At 32.5% G+C, this 18,781-nt stretch overlaps 1 protein-coding gene and 2 long non-coding RNA genes across 5 annotated transcripts; 2 read left to right on the top strand and 1 right to left on the bottom strand.

The window, feature by feature from the left end:
- The first annotated feature begins 3,657 nt into the window (after nucleotides 1-3,657).
- LOC111906800 (uncharacterized) lies at nucleotides 3,658-4,813 on the top strand. Its single transcript, XR_002855342.2, has 2 exons — nucleotides 3,658-3,828; nucleotides 4,021-4,813. It is a non-coding gene; the product is annotated as an uncharacterized LOC111906800 (long non-coding RNA).
- Nucleotides 4,814-10,385: 5,572 nt separating this feature from the next.
- LOC111906801 (NADH--cytochrome b5 reductase 1) lies at nucleotides 10,386-13,366 on the bottom strand. 2 transcript variants are annotated; one of them, XM_023902582.3, is made up of 10 exons: nucleotides 13,118-13,366; nucleotides 12,066-12,210; nucleotides 11,796-11,943; nucleotides 11,597-11,687; nucleotides 11,387-11,464; nucleotides 11,212-11,292; nucleotides 11,022-11,111; nucleotides 10,865-10,930; nucleotides 10,699-10,785; nucleotides 10,386-10,612 (listed from the first exon to the last, which is right to left on the bottom strand). In XM_023902582.3, exons 2-10 carry the CDS (start codon nucleotides 12,166-12,168, stop codon nucleotides 10,520-10,522), a joined length of 837 nt encoding a protein of 278 aa, XP_023758350.1. In that variant the 5' UTR covers nucleotides 12,169-12,210; nucleotides 13,118-13,366; the 3' UTR covers nucleotides 10,386-10,519. The 2 variants fall into 2 exon arrangements, with proteins under 2 accessions (XP_023758350.1, XP_023758351.1); XM_023902583.3 differs by having other exon boundaries at nucleotides 11,796-11,940; nucleotides 13,118-13,301.
- A 141-nt stretch (nucleotides 13,367-13,507) lies between these two features.
- Nucleotides 13,508-18,514, top strand: LOC111906802 (uncharacterized). 2 transcript variants are annotated; one of them, XR_006191075.2, is made up of 4 exons: nucleotides 13,508-16,876; nucleotides 17,267-17,440; nucleotides 17,516-17,700; nucleotides 17,785-18,514. It is a non-coding gene; the product is annotated as an uncharacterized LOC111906802 (long non-coding RNA). The 2 variants fall into 2 exon arrangements; XR_006191074.2 differs by having other exon boundaries at nucleotides 13,508-17,440.
- Nucleotides 18,515-18,781: the final 267 nt, after the last annotated feature.

The following is an 18,781-nucleotide window of genomic DNA, read 5'->3' as shown; positions in this document are numbered from 1 at the left end:
AATCCGATTTCAAACCTGTTTAGCAATATCACATTGAAAAAAACATGATCATTATGTTCCAACTGATCATCGCACATCAAACACCTAATAGAAGGTATGCTAATTCCTTTGTGCGACAAATTTAGCCTTGTGGGCAATCTATCCATTGCTATTCTCCAAATCAAAATATTGACTTTTATAGGAGCATATTTATTCCATTTCATAATCACTAGCATAACTGGTAAAGCCCCCACATCCAAAGCTTATCTAAGAGAAGCTACAAAATACTCCCCCTCACCACCGAGATGCCTGCCCCACGAATCCTTATTCGAATTTAAATGAATTTGATGTATCTCCACTTGCAAATCTTGAAGCTGATCCATCTTAGCACCTGCGCAAACCTCACGACGCCATTCAAAACTCCACCGTGTGTCTATCCAAAAATCTTTCACCACTCCTTCTTTATTCAAAGATAAAGCATAAAGTCTATCATACTGCAGGCAAGGTTGTAGAACTCGCTACTCGGTACCTGCTCGGCCGACTGGAGAGTAGCGAGTACTCGGAAGTACTCGGGGAGCACTCGGATTCGGTAATTCATGTAGAAATATTTTTTGGAAAATTATATATGTCAAAATCATAAGTTAAAATCATAATTTGATTGAAATATATAACTAAAATTAGATACATGTAAATACATAAAAACTGAAATACACATAATTGTCTAACTACTTGGATAATTACTGAAAATTTAAGATATATATGTAGTAATAATCACATGTTTGTGTTAAATAATAAATCATTAAGTGCATTATATTAATCTTGAAATTCTTGATTTTTTTCTCTTTTTATGACAATTTGGACCATTTGACCAAGTTTGACCGATTTTGACCGAGTAGACCCGAGTAAGACCGATTAGGCCCTGAGTTTGACCGAGTTTGTCCGATTTTTTACCGAGTTTGACCGATTTTGGCCGATTTTGACTAAATCCGAGTTTTTTGGCCAAGTTGACATTAATCACCTCGGTGGAGGGCCGATTCTGAGTAATCGGCCGAGTACTCGGCCGAGTAGGCCGAGTTTTGCAACACTGACTGCAGGGGCGAGTGTACAGTATTATAAAGGGTGTCCATGGACACCCCTAAATCTCAAATTTTATTTACAAGATATAACGTAAATTCCATGGGACCCCTGTTGGGAAAAAGTCCGGACACCCTTGGATTAAGTAACACAAAAGAATAAATAATACAATATTTTGATTTGATTTATCAAAATTTTCAATCTCAATTTCTTGTTAATCTTTAAAACTTACAAAAAAAATTCAAGAGCAGAAATTTAGGATTTGTTAAGTAAACAAAATATTTTTCAAATATATAATAAGAAAGAATATTGCAAGCTCAGATCGATCTATAAACTGTAAATGGTAGAAAATTAGTAAAGTGGAAAAACAAAAACCTAAAAAATTATGATTTTTGAGTGCCCTTTGTCTTCCAAAAACCGAATTGGCCCCTTCAGGACACCGCTGATTTTTTGGTGTCGCCGACAACAACGACTCCGACTGTCTCGATCTCCGGTGACCGCAGGTTGTCTTCAACATGTCTTGGGGTCATAGTTTTATACTACTGGTCGTCTCTCACTTGTTCTTCGCCACTCGTACCGGATACCATCCCCACCTTCATCCGACCGGACTGGACCATCTATCGTCGGCACTGCAACCAGAAACATGCATTGCTTCTCCTCTATTCAATTTATTTGGGTAAGTCTTTCTTTTCTTTCTTTTAGGACTTAAGGTTAAATTTCTTGTAGCAGTCGATATGGTCGATATGGACTGTAAAGCAATTAAAGAAAAAAAACATAGTCCACCTACAAACTAGAAAAGTCATAGTCTAAACCTATCATTGTTTTTGTGATCATATGTCAGGCATCAGATGCCTCTCTTATTGTTTTCTATAATGAACAGTTGTAATTATCAATTTAATTTACTTCACTAAAATTTTACTAAATAATACGTCTGACATATATAACGTAATAAAGCTTAAATGAAACAAAAAAAAGGCACTCTTCTTGTTAGGTAAAACGAACAATTATGATTATTATTTTATTATACTTTTTTTAAGTGATTTTTTATATATATTATTTGTTTAGATGCTTTATTTATATTATAGATATATAGTGATAGTGTATATGTATTTGTTTTTGATGATTTATATAGATTTGTAATTATTTATTTTATTATTTTTGGCATAATGCTAAAAATTTACATAAAAAGGTGAAAGAAGCTCTTTATGGTATGATCATAATACCAACGATGAATAACAAACACCTTGATCAAAGTATATCAACAAACCGACTCATAACCAAAATTTTCGACTCATCTATTTTATAATGGGACACACGTGAGTTTGAATCCTAGATTCGCCACTGATCATACTTCATTTTAAATCTTAGTTGATCCCGCCACTTATCCCGCCAAAATTGAATAAGACAACCATCACCCAATTTTCGTATCATATTACCTTTATCAACTTTACTTGTAGAATGTAATTTACTAATTAAAGAAATAATATTATTCCAAACCCTTGTCGATTTAATTCAGCCTTCTCACCCATTCAAACCAAATTGTTTGTCATTACACACCCTTATAACTCTCGTCCAAAGAGCATTAGTATTAGTACAATATCGCCACTTCCATTTGTAAATCAAAGCATTGTTAAGGGCATCCAAACTTCCTACCCTAAGCCCACCCTTCTCTTTACAGTTCAAAATTAAATCCCACTTTACCCAACTAATTTTACGTTCCTGCACATCAGCCCCCCAAAAACAACTTGGCTTGAATAGACTCCAACATGCTACACACTTTTATAGGCATCTTTAACAAATACATGTAGTATATCCCTCAGCTTCCCAAAACATATTTTATGAGAGTTAAACGACCCCCATACGAAAGCATTTTAACTTTTCAATTAGACAATCTTTTTAAAAATCTATCAACTATGTTTTCACAAATAGGAACCCCAAGGTATTTAAAAGGAAAAGTAGTTGCATTACAACCCGTGGATAAAACTTGGCATTAATGAAACTTCACCCCAACTCCTAACAAATTAGATTTTACTAGAGCCTAGACATCATATAAAAACATTTTATAATGGATAAGACTTTTTATTTTCCTCGTCCCACTCCCCCAAAAAGAGAGCATCATATGCATAGAATAAATAAGAAACCTACAACCCCATCAACCCTACTTTCGTAGCTCTGAAAATACCATTCGACACAACATCTTCCATAATAACATGCAAGCCTTCCATTTTTATAATAAACAAGAAAGGAGACAATGGATCACCTCGTCTAAGCCCTCTAGCCAACTGAACTCATCAATAGTGGCACCATTTAAAATAACCAAAGATCTAGAAGAGACCAAGCATGCACGAATCCAACTTCGCCATTTGTCCGGGAACCTAAGAAAAAAATAATTCGATCTAAATACTCCCAACTCACGGAGTCATAAGCTATTTACTATTAGCCTGTTTTATTCATTCTATGAGAAAAATGCAGTCTAATTTGTTGTTTCTTTACACCATGACCCTACTATATTTGTTGTTTGTCTATTATATTCATTTACTATTAGGCTCTATTTGATATGCGTTTGACTGAGTCGGGTCAGACATTTTGGCTGACTCTGTCATTTAAAGCTGTTTGGTAAATCAAATTTTGCCATGGAAAGAAAGGTCTCCCTCGGTAACAAGAAAACAACGGATTGACATATAAAGGGAGAAACGTTTCCTATTGTGCCCTTCCCTACGTTCCTTTTTCACGCCTCTGCCCCCACCGATCAGCTCATTCTCCTCTTCTCATCAGGTACGCCTTCTCCTATTTTCATCATGAAACCTATTTCCTGCCTCTGCACTATGCTTTTTCCTATCGGGGATTATCGCCTCCATTCTTCTTCTTTAATTGATTCATGAAATCATTTTTGAAATCGTTTTTGAAATTGATTCATGATTCCGTTTTTGAAATTAATTGATATCGAACCATCTCCTTCAATCGTAGGTTCTCCATCTCGTTTTCACCTTTTTTCCTTGAAATCGATTCTTGAAATTAATTCTTTGATTCGATGGACATGAGTTTCCATCACAAAATGCCTCTTGCTGCTCTCTCAAATACTTGATACCTCTCATATTGTCGTTGGAGTCCAGACTTTCAGGTGACCATAATCACAAGGTTTTTCTTTTTTTCTTGCATGTTTGTGGCCTATGGTTCCAAAAAAATTCATTTTTTTGAAAAAGCATTGTTTTCCTTGGGGGCCTGAATGAGGTTACTGAAAAAGCTTTGAGATTGTGATGCTCTAAAGCTTTTTTTTGCTTTTAGTATTGTATATTGGTGAACGTTGTCTGTATAAAATTGTTTTTAAACTCATTTTTGCTCCATAGGAATTAGTTGATCTAGACTAGTTCATTCATTTTTATGTCTTTGTTGTTTTGTTTATTTCATATTTCGCATAAATAAAATGATTTTCTTTTTCTAGACTTGTAGTTTACTCATAATATTATTTTGCTTTATTTGGTTGATTAGTTCTATTCCTACCCATTCACTTCATCCTAGTGTGTTTGTTAGGGGTAGAAATGGAAAAATAGTTAATTAAATTGAGCTAAATATTGTTGGGAAATCTTTGGTAGTGGAAGGGCATTTTGGGTAATTTAGGTTAAATATATATATGTTAATAGGTTTAGCTTAATGAAGGGTATATCATCTTTTTTTTTTGAAATCTGCACTTGTATCTTGTGAATAAGAATAATATTGTTGCTATATATTATTGATAAGTATATATTGTGTATGTTGGACTTTTGTTGCTCTATTGTATTTTTTTGTATGTGTTTGGTTTGAAATCAAGTGTCTGTGTCTGATCAGATGTACAATCAAAGAGCAAAGTAAAATGGTTATTTTTTATCAACCAGCACATTCAGTCAGATATGCAATCAAAACAAAATGGTTTAGTATTCGGTCAGGATTTCTTACCCAGACAGACAGACATTTCTCAGTCATCACTTTGTCAATCAACAACTATTAAACAAGACCTTATTCTATTCAACATAATCTTTTGATTGTCTTTCACTTATATAGTCAATCAAAAAAGTTATGTTAAACACAAACAATAAATTAGATGTTATATTGCATACTAAAAAGAAAAAAAACCAAATATAAACAAATCAAGAGTTGATTAAATTTTGTGTTTTAATTTGTAAAAAAGAAAAAAAAATGTTTAAAGTCTATAAAAAAAGTATATAAATTTTTTATAAACAAACGTATAAAAGAATATGTAAAATAAGTTATGTAATTTAGATTTGGAAAAAAAAATAAAAAAAAAAGTTTTTGTTTTTGTTTTAAAAAGACTTAGCGGGTGTTTGGATAAATAGTTTTTAACTTATTAGTTTATTGCTTATTGTGGTAGGAATAAACATTTTTTTAAAATGTGTTTGGATTAGCTTATTACGGTGGGAATAAGCAATAAGCATTTTAAGTGTTTGGCAAATAAAACAGCTTATATGAGTAAAATGACCAATAAGCAATAAGCATTCCCCTCTTGCTTATTAAAATCAGCTTATTTAGCTTATTCCTACCGCAATAAGCTGATTTTTAAAGACTTATATTCAAACACTTAAATTTGCTTATTGCGGTGAGATTGAGCAATAATCAATAAACAACCTATTTTTTCCATATCCAAACAACCCTTTACTTAAAAAAAAAAGTAATTTTCTAAAAGAAGTTAACGAAAGATTCTAAACATATTTATATATAAATATCACGATCTATAAAATCCATTAAAATAGACCAAAGTTATAACTATAAGGTAATTATAAAATGGTTTTTTAACCAAATTTATAAAAAGAAAAAAAAAAACTTAAATTTAGTTGTAAAGTATAAAAACAAAAGTTTGAAAGGAGGCGGCTGCATAACAAATTAACAATGTAACATTAGAAGATTCAGAAAATGACCAAAAACAATAGGTGGTTTGAAGAAAATAACAAAGGAAAAACACATTTCAGAAAATGACCAAAAGATCCGCAAAGCACCCTCTGCGGATCTATTAAGCCCTCTGCGGATTTGCTACACCTCTGCGGAATGTAGTTTTTTTAAAATTTTTTTAATTTTTGACCAAAGGATCTGCAGAGCACCCTCTGCGGATCTATTAAGCCCTCTGCGGATTTGCTACATCTCTGCGGAATGTAGTTCTTTTTTTAATTTTTTTTTATTTTTTTTTTTGCGTTAATTTTAGTTTATTAATATTTTTTTTAAAATACATTAATACATTATGTTATTATTATGTAAAAATTTGACAAAAAAAGGTTTTTTTCCGTTTTTTTTTTTTTTTTTTTTGCGTTAATTTTAGTTTATTTATATTGATTTTTCTTTTAAATACACTAATACAAACAAAATACATATAAATAACGTAATACAAACCGGTGCATATAAATAACCTAATTAAAATTATACAAATATTCCATGTTTTTTATAGGTTAGAAAACATACCTTAAAAAACATAAACATACAACCCTCATAATAAACGAAAATGAACGCAAAAAAAACGAAAAAACAAAAAGAAAAATCAAAAAACAGCAATTCCGCAGAGGTGTACACAGATCCTCAGAGGTGTACACTGATCCGCAGAGGTGTATACTGATCTGCAGAGGTGTACACTGATCTGCAGAGGTGTACACAGATCCGCAAAGGTGTATACTGATTGTTTGATCCTCAGTGGTGTACACTGATCCGCAGATGTGTATAATGATCCGCAGAGATGTACACTGATCCACTGATAACAGTTATGTGGATTCCCAAACAGTTCTGTGGACTGATATTAAACATAAGTTCATTATTTTTAACCTCTTTTTGTCAAATTTTTTTTCATAAAACATAAGGTATTAGTGTATTAAAAAAATTAATATTAATAAACGAAAACAAAAAATAGAAAAAACGAAAAAATAAAAATTAAAAAACTCAAGATCCGCAGAGGTGTTTCGGTTCCTCAGATGCAAACGTATTACATAAAACATTTCATTATTTTTAACATTTTTTTGTAGAATTTTTTACATAATAATCACATAAGGTATTAGTGTATTAAAAAAATTATATTAATAAACGAAAATGAAGTTTTTTAACAAAGATTCCGCAGAGCTGTAGAGGATCTGCAGAGCCTTCAATGAAGTTTATTTCAAAGTATGTTTATTATGAAGGTTGTATGTTTATGTTTTTTAAAGTATGTTTTGTAATCTACTTAAAGTATGTTTATTATTTAGAATACCGGTGTGTGTAATTTTATAAAAAACATAGTATATTTGTATAATTTTTATTAAACACATAACTTCTATAAACGGGTAATTAAATAAGAAAAATAAAAAACGAAAGCAATATTTTTTTACATAATAATTTATATAGTACCTTATGTGATTAAAAAAATATAATAAATGAAAACAAAAAAACAAAAAAAAAAAAAAAACAAAAAAAACCAATAAAAAAAGAAAAAAAAACAAGATCGAGGTGTTCACATTCCGCAGAGGTGTTTATGATTCCGCAGAACCCCCTCTGCGGAACCTGTGGTAATTTTCTGAAATGTTCATTTTTGTGGTCATTTTCTTCAAACCTATCCTACATTTTGGTCATTTGTCGAATTTTCTCATGTAACATTAGTTGCTAAAAGAAAAATAAAACAGTAGAGATGGATGGATTGGAACCTAGTTTTGGAGGAAATGATTCTTAGTGTTAGGGAAAATGCTTTAGAAAGATTTTGATTTTATTTAGACAAAACAGCACGAATGGTCCTTATGGTTAGTTGAAAATTGTCACTTAGGTCCCAAAAAGTTTGGAATAACACCAAAGGTCTAAACTTTTCATTTTGTTGCGAGTTTGGTCCGATATTGTTTGCACTTTTTTATAAAGACGATTTTGCCCCTTATTATTTAATTTTTCATTTTTCTTTTATTACAACAATTAAAAATAAAAGAAAAATAAAATACTCTCTCTCTCTCTCTCTCTCTCTCTCTCTTAAAGTCTGTAACTCCATATTCTTTCATTTTCATATACACCGATGCACCACCACTTGCAAGAAGATGAAAATTGCCGATACACCACCGTCAGTCGCCTTCTTCACCACCGTTAGCCACCGTCGTCGTTTCCACAACAACCACCGTCAGATAACCTTCAAGAATGCGACCACCAACATCTTCTTCATGCCTTATTTTCTACGTTATCGGATCTAGAACACCACCCTCTACCTTCTCCGATATCGTCTACTGGAAACCATAAGTCGTCATCGTCTCTATTAGGGTTTTCACAGATCTTTACCTCCAACATAAGAAGCCATCGCCGAAAACCCTAGCTCTGATGAAATAGGATGTTGTTTTCAGATCGCCGCCCTTCTCTCCACCTCTTTAAGATCCAATAACCCTTCTCTCCCCCTCTCCCAGATCTGAAAAACCTTGTAAACCCGCCTCTATGATGTGTCATAGATCTGAAAACCATGTAAACCCACATTTGTGATGTAAACCCACCTCTGTGAGGACATCAGTCATGGCCACTGCAAAGAAATGGGTATTTGAATACAACTCGGAATCACTTTGTAATACTTTCTTTTATTTTTAGTTTTTTTTATTGTTGTAATAAAAGAAAATTATTATATTAAATAATCAAGGGCAAAATCGTCTTTATAAAAAAATTCAAACAAAATCGGACCAAACTCGCAATAAAATAAAAAGTTTGGACCTCTGTTGCTAGTCCAAACTTTTTTTGGATCAAAGTAACAATTTTCAACTAACCACATGGACCATTCGTGCAGTTTAGTCTTTTATTTATATTTGGTTCCTTTATATATTTATACGAAATATATCATTTGATTTTTTGTTTGTCTATCAATAATTATTTGAGTAAATTACACGAATGGTCCTTATGGTTTGGGGTAATTTGCGTGTTTGGTCCCTAATAAATTTTTTTAACTCGGAAGGTTCCTATTATTTGTTTTTCGAGCGTCTGGTCCCTATTTTATCTAAAAAGACTGTTTTGCCCTTGATTTTTTAATTTATTTAAATAAACACACCCCCGATCCCACTTCCATTTCACCTTACCTTACCTTACACACATTATTTAAATTAATTAAAAAAATCAAGGGCAAAATAGTCTTTTTAGGTAAAACAGGGACTAAGCGCGCAACGAAGACAAACTGTAAGGACCTTCTGAGTTAAAAAAATAAATTAGAGACCAAATGTACAAATTACTCTAAACCATAGAGATCGTTCGTGTAATTTACTCTAAAAGCTTTTTGAGATATTGATTTATAACATCTTTTTATTTATTTATTGGGAAATCTCCAGAAAAATATCAATATTTACGGAAAAGTTACACTTTAGTCCCAAATTTTTTTTTTTGAATGAAAAGTCCTAAGATTTTTTTTTTTTTGAACGGTTGAAACCGGTACCAAATTGATTTGGAACTATTTCGTAAACTAACCCAAAATATTATGATTTTTTGTAAACAAAAATATTATGTATTTTCTCCAACAAGGAGTTAAAATACTTATGGTGGTGACAACAACAGTGGTAGCACTGGTTGTGACTTGTGATGGTGGTGGTAGTAGTGACGGTTGGTGGTCGTAGTGGCTGTTGGTTTTTTGATAAGTAAATAGGTATTTTTGTAATCTATCAATTTCCTTGATACAAAAGAATGTTTTCCATCAAACTTTAGAAGAAATCCACTTTCCTCCATATGGTGAATTTTATTTCATTTAAAAATTCTTTTCCTCCTTCTAAGTCCATCCAAACACATGAATTCAAATTAAAATCATTTTCCTCCGAATTTCATTCATTTCCTACCAACCAAAGGCACCCTAATTATTCACAGTTGCAACAAGAACATGTTCTTTCGAAAGTCCTAAATCGGGATTGATGAGGCAGGTGTTACAATGCTCCCCTTAGATATTTAAATTTTGGGCAAACAAATATAATTTTTTTTAATATAGAACAAAAGAAAAGATTTAGACATTAGACTAAATTTATTATAACATTTAAATAAATAATTCAAACTGATTTTTTTTTTAATTCTACTTCTCACATGATTATTAGTTTGTTACCCTGTAGAATTTGTTACATTTGTGCTTTTATTGCCAAAAAATTATTAAGATAATATAATAAAATGGTTGAGAACTAATCATATCATTTTAGATGTAAATCCCGTCAAGAAACGTACCCAGATTTTGAACATAAGACCTCCATTATATATTTTCACCCTATCTTTCATATGCAACAAGATGAAGTTATGAAGTATATATTTATATATATAGTGATGTTTTTGTTTGTTACTAAAAGTTAACCAACTTCCCCTCTACCCAATCTATGAAGGAGGGATAAAGATTCCAAACAAAATGCATATGTTGGATGTTGTCATGGTCAACATCAATGGGAAAAACTTTATTCGAGTATATTATGAATAAGTAGTAGCATGTTCGTATTGTTCAAAATAGAGCAACAATATGTAGAATCCATGGCGTATGTGAATAGTGGAACTAGAACTGGAATTGCATCTCTGCTGAATATCCCAATGCGTCTAGATGAGCAGCCATGGCCTTGTTCATTGGTGGTGGCCCACACCTTAGAATCTGCATGTTTTTTTTTTCTCTCACAATATAATTCTCATATTTACTTTTTTTTTTAAAATAAAATTGAAAACACGTTTGAATGGTACCTTGATATCGGGTGCAGGTGCAGGGCAGTGGGCTTGGATCATTTCTTTTGATACAAAACCAACTCCGCCTGTCCATTCCTCTGGTGGCTGCAAAAGGACAACACATGACATGATTGGGATTGAGACTGATGTCAATAGGACAAAAATTAGGGTTTCATCTGAATACCTGATTTAGCACATAGTAGACTTGGAAACGCCCTGGGTATTTAGCTTCAAGTCCCTCAAGTTCTTCCTGAAATTAAAATCATCCAATCACTCAAATTTAAATAAGCCATGTTTATTTATAATTAATATGGACAACTCTTATAATTATAATTACTCACCTTAAGAAGGATGTCATCATATGTGACATTAGCATATATGAGATGCACCTGGGTGTTGTCCTTTGGGTTTTCTAGTATAGCTCTAGCAACCTACATCCAAAAAAAAAATCACAAAAATATTAAACTATGATGTTTATATACATCATATATAGTTATACAACCTGTTGACATTAAAAAAAAAAAAAAAAACCTGAAACATTGGAGTGATTCCAGAGCCTCCAGCAAGCATTCCAAAAGCTCTCACCTCACCAGGTTGATACTTGAAACGCCCCTGGAATGGAATTTACAGAAATTATTATAGATGGAAGTAAAATTCACTCTTTCTAACAATTACAAACATTCTAGAAAAAGAAGATTTTATGTACCTTGGGTCCCCTTACAGACATATAGTCACCTTCACGCAGCTCTCTAAAGTAGTGGGACATCCGACCTAGTGGATACATCTACACACACACACACACACACACACACACACATATATATATATATATATATATATATATATATATATATATATTTATACAACAAAGATTAAAAATCAAAAAGGTGAATCAAATTTTAATATTGATGTGTACCTTAATAACTAACTCAAAATATCCCACATCAGTGTCAAGGGTGGTTGGGGTGTATGGTTTGATAACCTCTTCCCCTTGACTATCTTTACCCCTACAGTACAAAAACAAAAACAAGGTAAATAACTGTAGGAAGCACAAACCACTTAAAGATAACATGTGATATATATTTAGATTGAGTGAAGAAAATAAATAAATAAACCTGCAACTTATGTGTTGTCCAATAGGAAGGCCCAACACTGAAGTAGGTGTAGGAAGCTCAAATCTGAACTTTGCAACATTATGGCTAAGCTGTGTGCGCTTCACAAGCTTGAATTCCTTAAAATTTTCAGGGTCTATGCTCCCTACTACTGACAACACAATAACAATACTTTCTTATTTAGTTTTACAGATGGAAACCATGAGAAATTGAAGCTTGGAAAATAATAGTTGCACGAGTAAGTTAAATTGTTTGACATGGAAATATAAACACCTTTGCTTTTCTTTGAGGTATATAAATAGGCTGCAGTTGCAACAACAGCAACAATGGCAACAGCAATTCCAACCTGGATCTCCTTTGCTTCCAAGAATTCCATTGCTTGAGAAGGAGGTGAAGAGTTGGTTGTTTTTCTTATCTACTGAAAGATGTCACACCAAAAAACAGAATTTTAATGGTTTGATAATAAGCCAAATTTATAGCAGTTTTAGGAGAATCATAAGAAAAATGAGTCTTCTCCCTAAGCAGTAATATGCTGTTTCTTGTCCATAACCATTTCCAAAATAAATGGAATTGTTTTTTATGAAAAAAATAAAATAAGCAAATAAATAAGTGTGATAGCATGCAGCAAATAACCTCCTAAAGCTATAACTTATACAATGTAAAATAGTATTAGTTATGGTTGAGTTGTAAACATGTTTATGAGGAAAAAGCAGCCAAAACACAATCGCAATGACTTACATTGCGGTTATTTGAAACGGAAACAGAAAACAAACAAGAATATACAAAAGGAAAATAGAATGACTTGGAATTTTGAAGATCATAATTGCAGATTATGAGAGATATATATTGATTGAAACCAAATAAGAGTGTATGATGATCAATGCATGATCTGTATGTGTCTCCTTGGGTCTTTTGCGCTATTCAATCTCAGGAACTCGAAACACAGATTTTTTATACTATATAAACCTCCATTTTTGTTACCTTTGCAACTTCTGAATTAGTTTGATGGAAAGAGATTTGCTTCTTCTGTGACACAATCTTACATATCATAAATAACAACAAAGATATCAACTTTTGTATCATAGTGCAATGTACAAATCAGATTAACATAAAACATAAGCTCAATTTCACAAAATCATAAATAACAAAATCAGAATCAACATGTATATCAGACTCCACAAACATCAGAAGTAACAATCAGCTTCGCAAAATCAATTTCAGGAAATCACGAAGCTATCATGTATAATATCATAAACTAAAGAATCTATCTAGAATTTTTTTCATGAGACTCCAAAAAATTAGATTTCAGGGAAAACAAAACAAACCTGGTGATGGGAAACTCCGACGAAGACACAATGAAGACTTCGATGGACAGCAGTTCCGGCAAAGGAAGGAGAAGCGCCGGAGACCGGTGATGGAGAGGGTGGAAGAAGTTGCGTCGATCTCGGTGGCGTCGTATTACAGAGGATGCGTTTTAGGGTTGGTGTTTGAAACCTGTATCACAAACTATTTACTCCGGCAGTTGCCTAAAAGTCAAAATAGGTCTGTGAAGAGACTTTTTTTTCACAATAACCAAAGCTTTACTTCTAAGGCTACCATTCTCCTCACGAGTTCAACTTTAACGAGAGAAACGAAAGTAAATTGTTTTTCGGAGTGGAGTTTTATTAAAGGAGGGAAGTGGAAGAAAGTGGAGGAAAATAGGAGGATCATTTTTCCTTCTAATTTTCCTTCCGCTTTGAATGGATTTGAAAAGAAATAACAAAATGATTCATTTTACTTCCATTTCTCTCTAACTTGGGAACACAAAAGAAAATTTTGTTTTCCTTTCCTTTCTCTTCTTTTTTCTAATGACTTTCTTTTCTCTTCTCTTTTTTTTCTTTTGTTAAACTAGGGAACGAGACGTAAGAGTATGGTCACACCCAATCTACTCAAAAAGTGATGTCACATCAGCGTCACCTCACCTCTACTACAAACTCACTACCAACCCATTTGCCATTGGAAATGGTTACCACTCCACATCATTTTTTTTTGACAATATTAGATTAAATTAAAAAAAAAGTAATTCAAATAAAACAAACATTAAAAAAATCCTAAAGTTACTTATTTATCCTAAATTACTTTGAAAAAACACACAATATAACAACTAAAACATAAATATGAGAACCTAATCCTCATACTTAGCACGGACACGTTGTTGGATTTTGAGAAATGTCGCGAGATTTTCGGGGTCGAGATCCGGTAGGGGCTTCGAGTTTATGATTTGAAGATCGGTAAGAGCGATTTTTTGGCGACGAGATTCCTCCGTGGATTCATATTTTCTTTCTAGAAAACTTAAAGTTTTATCTATGGATTCGACAACCCGTCGTCGCTAGTTGCGGTTGCTTTCCCGCTTGAAGACGCCACCCGTTTTGCTTTGTCCCTTCTCGGTGGTCGACGGAGTTGGACTTCAGGTGGACCCTCTCCCTCGGCAACATCGACGTCATCATTGAGGTCTAGCCCAAAACCCGCGTCCGATTCAGAAGTTCTTGTTCTTTTGTTGGAGCCGGTGTCGAGTCTAAATGTGATGTCTCCGGATTAAGGACCAAATGGTTTACCGTTGTTGGTCACTTTGAATTGGTAACACGCGGTTGATAAAATGTTGAAATCGTTGGAACCACTTTTATGCATATTTTTTAGATTTTCAAATATGCCATTAAACTTTGTGCAAATCGCGCGAAGATCACACCATTTTCCGTTGACCGTGTCGTAGGACCGATCCATTTCCCTTCCAAGTAGCGCGTGAAAGTGGTCCAAAACACGATTCCAAAAACTTTCTCTAGATTGCGCGTTGCTTCTCCTCGAGTCACAAGATATGATAATCCAAGCTTTTGCTAAAGCTTCTTATTCTTCGTTCCAAGCCGTTGTTTTCTTTTTCCTTTTTCCTTTTGGTTGCCTTCTTCGAGATGGTTGTGGTGTTTCTTGGACCATCTCATCGTCGTTGTCAAGGTTGACGGTTTGGGATTGAGTTAATAGGGCTTGAGATGATTGTGTTTGGAGTTGTGGAGAAACTTGTTGTTGAAAGCCTTGGAATTGGGGAATGAATTGAAGTTGAGTGAATTGTTGTTGTGGTTGTTCTTGTTGGAAGAATTGTGGGTTGTATGGAAGGTTAGTGAATAAAAGTTGTTGTTGGATTGGAGAATTCAACAATTGCATATATGCTTGATAATCACTTGGAGTGGGTGGAGTATTTTGGTTTGGATCCATTTTTTGGAAGAAAAGTGAAAGAAAGTAGAAGTATTTTTTTGATTTGGAAGTGTAAATGTGAAAGTGTAGGTGAAAGTGTAGTGTGTGTGTGTGTATATATATATATATATATATATATATATATATATATATATATATATATATATATATATATATTCTTAATAAAAGATTCATTTAAGCTAGACATGTCCCCCTTATAAACCCCTGTTTTGCCACGTGGCAAGTTCTCCACCATTTTGCTCAATTGTTTTCCCGCTCTTTTGCTCATCTGCATTGTATACCTTTAAAATCGACGATATATCCCTTTAAATCAGCACTTCCATTTTGACTATTTTATCTTTTACCAAAATATCTGCAATAAAAATCAACTTTATTTATGTAAACAAATCAAAATGCATTTAATCCCTAAAATTTGGTTGGTTTGTTTTCTGCCAATGATTTTGAAGCCTGATCACCTTTACCAAGTTCTTTAAAATCTATCAAATCCCTAAAAATCATCAATAATATATCGAAACTAATGTAATTTTCGTAACAATTATGGCATTTTAAATCTTCTCCATTTAAAACAATATATTGCGTCTCATTCCTCTACATATATTTATATGTATTGCTTGAAAAGAGGTCTATTTATTTTCTGCCATTGAATTTGATATCATTCTTTGCTACTCTGCTCTGCTCTGCTCTACTGGTTTCTTCAAGGTTAGTAATATGTTCTTTTTCTATTATTCTTGTGTTATAATATTATGATAGTCATGTATTTTTGCACAAACTAATTTGTCCCTCCCTTTGATAATCGACCTGCTTCAAATATGACAATCGTGATTTTCTGTAAATCATGTTTTTCTATTATTGTTGTTTTTCTAATGTTTTGTGTAGGCCTTAACAATACTCTTTGTAAGCTATTTAAAACACATTATCAACTTGTGAATTTTTTTAAAACTACGATGTTATGGTTTGTATGTTTTTGTGATAAAATACTAAAAAATATATTATTACCTTCCTACATAGATACTTGTTGTGATGACTAACCTTCATTTCCTTGATGTGCTTTTCTCCTACAATCACAAGAACCGGTACCTAAACAATACAATTTATACAAATAAAAACTAAAGTATAATGACCATTATTGTAACTTTTTATAAAATAGTGACCATTTAAAACTTATTAAGATAGTGACTATTTTGTTACAAGACAAGGACCATTTTTTTATATTAGTTAACATGTAAAGATTAGTTATAACAATTACAACACATACATGTTATAACTTATAATGATTATAACACATAACATACATTCATTAAATAGCCTATTTTGGAGAATATAGCCATAATTGTTAAACTTGTACGAGTCACGAGTTGACTCGTACGATTCGAGCCATTTGATACCCAAAACGGTTCAACTCGTAAGGTGACTTGTTTTTTGTCTAACTCGTAAAAAAATTTCGGGTCAAGTACCGACTCAGACCGAGTCGAGTTGGCTCGTAAATCGGACGAGTCATGAAACATATGGCTTACTTTCGTTTATCCAATGGTTAAAGTTATTATCCGGTGGTTAAAACTATTATCCAGCTATATGATGGGTTTTATGGAGATAGAAGTCAACGTGTAAAAAGGTATTGTCCTTTTTTTCTTAAACTGAACTTCATGTCTTCTCCATCTTTTCTTAAACTGAACTTCTTGTCTCTTCTTTCTTTTTTCCTATACTTCTTCATTTCCTAATTCTTCTTTAGTTCTTCTCTTTACCTGCGATACTTCTTCTTGACATTTCTTACGATCTTCTTAACTTTTCCTGCAATTCTCCTTCACTCCTTCATCACTTCACAATCCTTCATCAGTTAACAGGTAAGGTTTTTTCCTCTTTTTCAATTTTTTTGTATAAGATTATGATATTGAATGTGAATAAATTTGTTGAATCAGTTTTTTTTATCTCAAAGATTCGAATTTTCTAGGACAAAAAGAGTCCCCAGGGGTATTTTCGGATTATATTGTTTTTTAAACTTATGTGAGTTAGTTCAGGAAGCTAACTCTTTCCCATAAACTTTTTATTAACTTGTTCTCATTTTTTGTCTTCCCTGTTGTTGTCTATGTTCTTTATATGTTCAAATATTATATGCGTTCTTGTTTTCTTTCTTCCCTGTTATCTCTGTTCTTTCTCTGTTTAAATATTACCTGTGTGCAATTTTATTTTATTTTGATCAGGTTCTTTTTAGTAATGTGATTATCTTTGATCAGGTTCTTTCGTTTGTAGAGTTTAATTATGCCAAAAGGAAAGGCAAAACCAGACATCACGTAGGGACATTGTACTAAAGTAAACCCAAAAAATAGAGTTAGATTGCAATGCAATTATTGCAATAAACACATACTTCATAGGCCACTTCACGCCGCGGGATATTTTCTTAATCCTAGGTATATATTTTTATTATTTCACTAGCATTTATTATATATGACTAAACACATACTTTCTTTTATTTTATAAACTAGTCTTCATTTCGAGGAGAACTTTAATGCTGATAAAGAAGTCAAATGTGGATTGTATGATGTCATTGAAAGGATGTATGATAGGTCAACAATGGTGACAATTCATGAACAACTTGTAAAGTTCAATGAGAGCATCGGGATGTTTGGGATATCCACAGCCGTGTTAATAAGGAAGAAAATGCAACCTGGTAACTTTTAGGAAAAATATAACCTAGTAAAATATACAATAATTACATTATTATTTATTACTCATTTGTTCTATTAAATTGTAGCTAAATGGTGGTCAAGTTATGGAGATGAGTGCCCAAAACTTCAACATCTTGTTATTCGTGTCTTGAGCCTTACATGTAGTGCCACCGGATGTGAGAGAAACTAGAGCACTTTTGACCATATACACTCCAAGAAGAGGAACCGTTTGGAACATCAACCTTGATACACGACTTCAAAAGAGAAAATAAAGAGGGGAGACTTATGATCCAATATGTTTGTCGGACATGGAGTCGGATGATGAATGGATTACTGAAAAGGAGGATGTATGTCTCCCTAAAGATATCTCATGGATGGATGTTCATGAATGTTTTAAATAGGATGAGGGAACTAGTACTAATAAAAGGAAGAGATGTAAATTATATAAAGGGATGATTACATATTATAATATTAATAAGTATCAAGTTTAATAAATTCAAGGTTTATTTGTAGGACCAAGGAACCTAAACAAAGTGACTAATGTTAAAGACAAAGCTAAAAGCCAGCTTGTTGACTTAGATGATGAGGATGAGGATGAGGGAGATGATATTGGTTTCCATGAGACAACGGTGGTTGAAGATGAAGATGATGATGACCACTTTTATCCCTGAGGTTTAGTTTTATGATTTATACACACCAAGTCTTTTTGTCATTTGCTTTGTTACTAAATCACTAGTTATTTTTTGATACTTTATGACATGTATTACCCTAACTAGTGAATTTGTAACATATTAGTAAATGTGCTTAAATATTCGGCTTATATTTTGTTGACACATGATGTTATATATATATATATATATATATATATATATATATATATATATATATATATATATATATATATATATATATATATATATATATATATATATATATATATATATAAACTTTAGTGTCATGACTCTTACGAAGCGAGTCACGAGACGAGTCACGAGTTAAAATTTAGGATTTCGAGTCACGAGTTAACAACTATGAATATAGCAATCTACTTTCTATATGTAAATCTGAGTACTCGACACAAAA

The sequence above is a fragment of the Lactuca sativa genome, chromosome 4 (genome assembly GCF_002870075.4).
Source record: "Lactuca sativa cultivar Salinas chromosome 4, Lsat_Salinas_v11, whole genome shotgun sequence".
Taxonomy (NCBI): Eukaryota; Viridiplantae; Streptophyta; class Magnoliopsida; order Asterales; family Asteraceae; genus Lactuca; species Lactuca sativa.
Note: the sequence above shows the minus strand (reverse complement) of the source record. Positions and strands in the feature narration are given on the sequence as shown.